The 2,281-nt window shown below is 34.2% G+C and overlaps 1 protein-coding gene across 1 annotated transcript in view; it reads left to right on the top strand.

Annotated features, from left to right (window-relative positions):
* pts (6-pyruvoyltetrahydropterin synthase) overlaps nt 1–2,281 on the top strand; it is a gene marked incomplete in the record, with an annotated part of 11,580 nt that overhangs the window by 5,795 nt on the left and 3,504 nt on the right. The window contains 2 exon segments of the mRNA XM_014025014.1: nt 71–93; nt 236–292. Coding sequence (XP_013880468.1) covers nt 71–93; nt 236–292 — 80 coding nt within the window.

Raw genomic sequence — 2,281 nt, 5'->3', positions numbered from 1 at the left:
GTGATATAGCGTGTTGGCTGTTGCGTGTTTGGATTTTTATTTAGTCCCATTCTTTTGTTTCATTCCCCAGTGGAGGTTACTGTGCGTGGAAAGGTGAGTATTACACAAACATTTCTATGAAAAATATATGAGATACAAATTGTCTTCCTAAAAATACCACAATAAGGAAAACCCAGTTAAAGATGACTCATACTAGGTTCACTTTTAACCTTGTAGTCTGCTTATACTTCCTCAGATCGATCACATAACTGGCATGGTCATGAACATTGCAGACTTGAAGACGTGTATTGAGGTAAGTCTTTCTCAGCGTTAAGGTTTTTGTTGCTGGATGAAAAATGATAATAAATCTTATGAACACTTTTGGCCTTCAGATGGAAAATCCCAATTTTTTTATTTTGGTGACTCGCTTCTTCATAAAAAACATTTAAAAAAGTTAAAGATGTTCAAACCTAAATGTTTCATACATCAGCGTTTTTAAGCATCGTGCATATGTCTGCCATTAGAACAGTCCCAAAACATATTTTCACCAAATGTACAAACAAAAATATATACAGAATATTATATTTCCTTGAAAAGACATATTAACAACAACATGAATAAATAAACAATTATAGTGTGTGCACCTGTTTGGCAACATAGATAACATCTATGGTACTGAGAGGTTTCCTTTTTTGTTCATGTTGAATGTTACCCATAATGCATTAGTCATACACAAGTAACTTCATGACTTAAAAACTTAATGAACTCAAATGGTACATAAGTTTAATTAATATTAAGGGTGTCCCAATACCAGTTTTTCTCAAACTGAGTACTTCATAGAGTATTTCAGTTTGGGTACTTGTTGATACCAAATATGGTTGCGGAGTACTTGCTGAATTAGAACATAAACATTACATGAGGACTTTAAAAACACATTTGTTTTATTTAGAACAAGGTGGCTCCCCTTTCTTATAAGCACAGTCTTGATTGGATGCGCCCCATCAAACACAGCATACATATTGTTGCAACATTTTAAAATAAATAAAAATAAGATTTTTTTTTCAACATGTATAAATGTCTTAAACATGGAACTAACTGACTTTTCACTTGAAATGCAAACTGGAACATTGAATACAGTATCCATGCCAGCATCCCAGTATCTATAGTAGTATTGGTATTGGTTCTGTATTATATCTGTTCACTTCCAGAATCAACAATTTGTACATCAAACCTCCTTTTGCAGCAGTTATATCAGCAAGTTTCTGTACATCTGTGTGAGTCTGGTACATCTGATCCAGAATTTGTCTGTTCTTCATATAAAAACTTCCTCAGCTTTTTCAAATTAGGTGGAAGCCAGTTGTGTCCATAAATCATAAAATCAAACCAGACATTCTCAGTTGGGCTGAAGCCTGAGGCTTGACTGGACCATTCCAGGACTTTTAACTGGTTCTTCTTTTACCAGTGGAGTGTTGCTTCAGCAATGTGTTTAGGGTCATTGGGCCTCATGCAAGAATCATTCGTACGCACAGATTTGTTCTTAAGTTGTGCGTATGAGTGATTTAGGAGAACTTATCGCATTCACCAATTTTCTCGTAAGATTTTTTTCAGATACAAACAAAATTCACGAGTGGTCCAGACCTGTCCAGATGGATTTTCTTCACTAATAACTTTACATTTCATTAGTTTGAAGATATTTTGAGTTGAAAATAAATCACACTCCATAATTATGTTGACATTAGGCTGTTTGAATTGGAATAATAATTTTAAACATATTAATGTAGGCTAACGATATAATTTAAATTGCCTATTATTGCTGTTGTATAACAATACAATATTAATATGAAGATCTCAAACCAACATAAATTTTGCATTAATTGAAGTTTAATTTGTCTCGGTATATAATGAGGTCAACTAGAAGTGAACATAGTCAACAGCTTTATTCAGACATAGATTGTTTTTTTTTTAATCAAATTTTATTTTGAGATTCAGCACATGTATGAGAGACTGCTATTTTCTCATGAGTGCCCAACATTTTTTGGAGACATTTTAAAATGCTTTCTTGATTCTTCAGAACCGCATCTGACACCACTTGCATGTGTGGGAGAGGGGTGGGGGTGGGAGATGGCGAGGGACTGGTCCGGGCTGTGGCACGTCATCTGAATAAATGAAAATTATTTAACACGGTTGTTTACAATTAAATTAAAAATATTTGACCAAAGGAAAAAAAAGAGCATTGGGCCTCATGCAAGAACCGTTCGTACGCACAGATTTGTTCTTAAATTGTGCGTATGAGTGATTTAGG

This window comes from Austrofundulus limnaeus, unplaced genomic scaffold (genome assembly GCF_001266775.1).
Source record: "Austrofundulus limnaeus strain Quisiro unplaced genomic scaffold, Austrofundulus_limnaeus-1.0 Scaffold451, whole genome shotgun sequence".
Classification (NCBI taxonomy): domain Eukaryota; kingdom Metazoa; phylum Chordata; class Actinopteri; order Cyprinodontiformes; family Rivulidae; genus Austrofundulus; species Austrofundulus limnaeus.
This window is presented reverse-complemented; position numbering and strand designations above follow the sequence as displayed.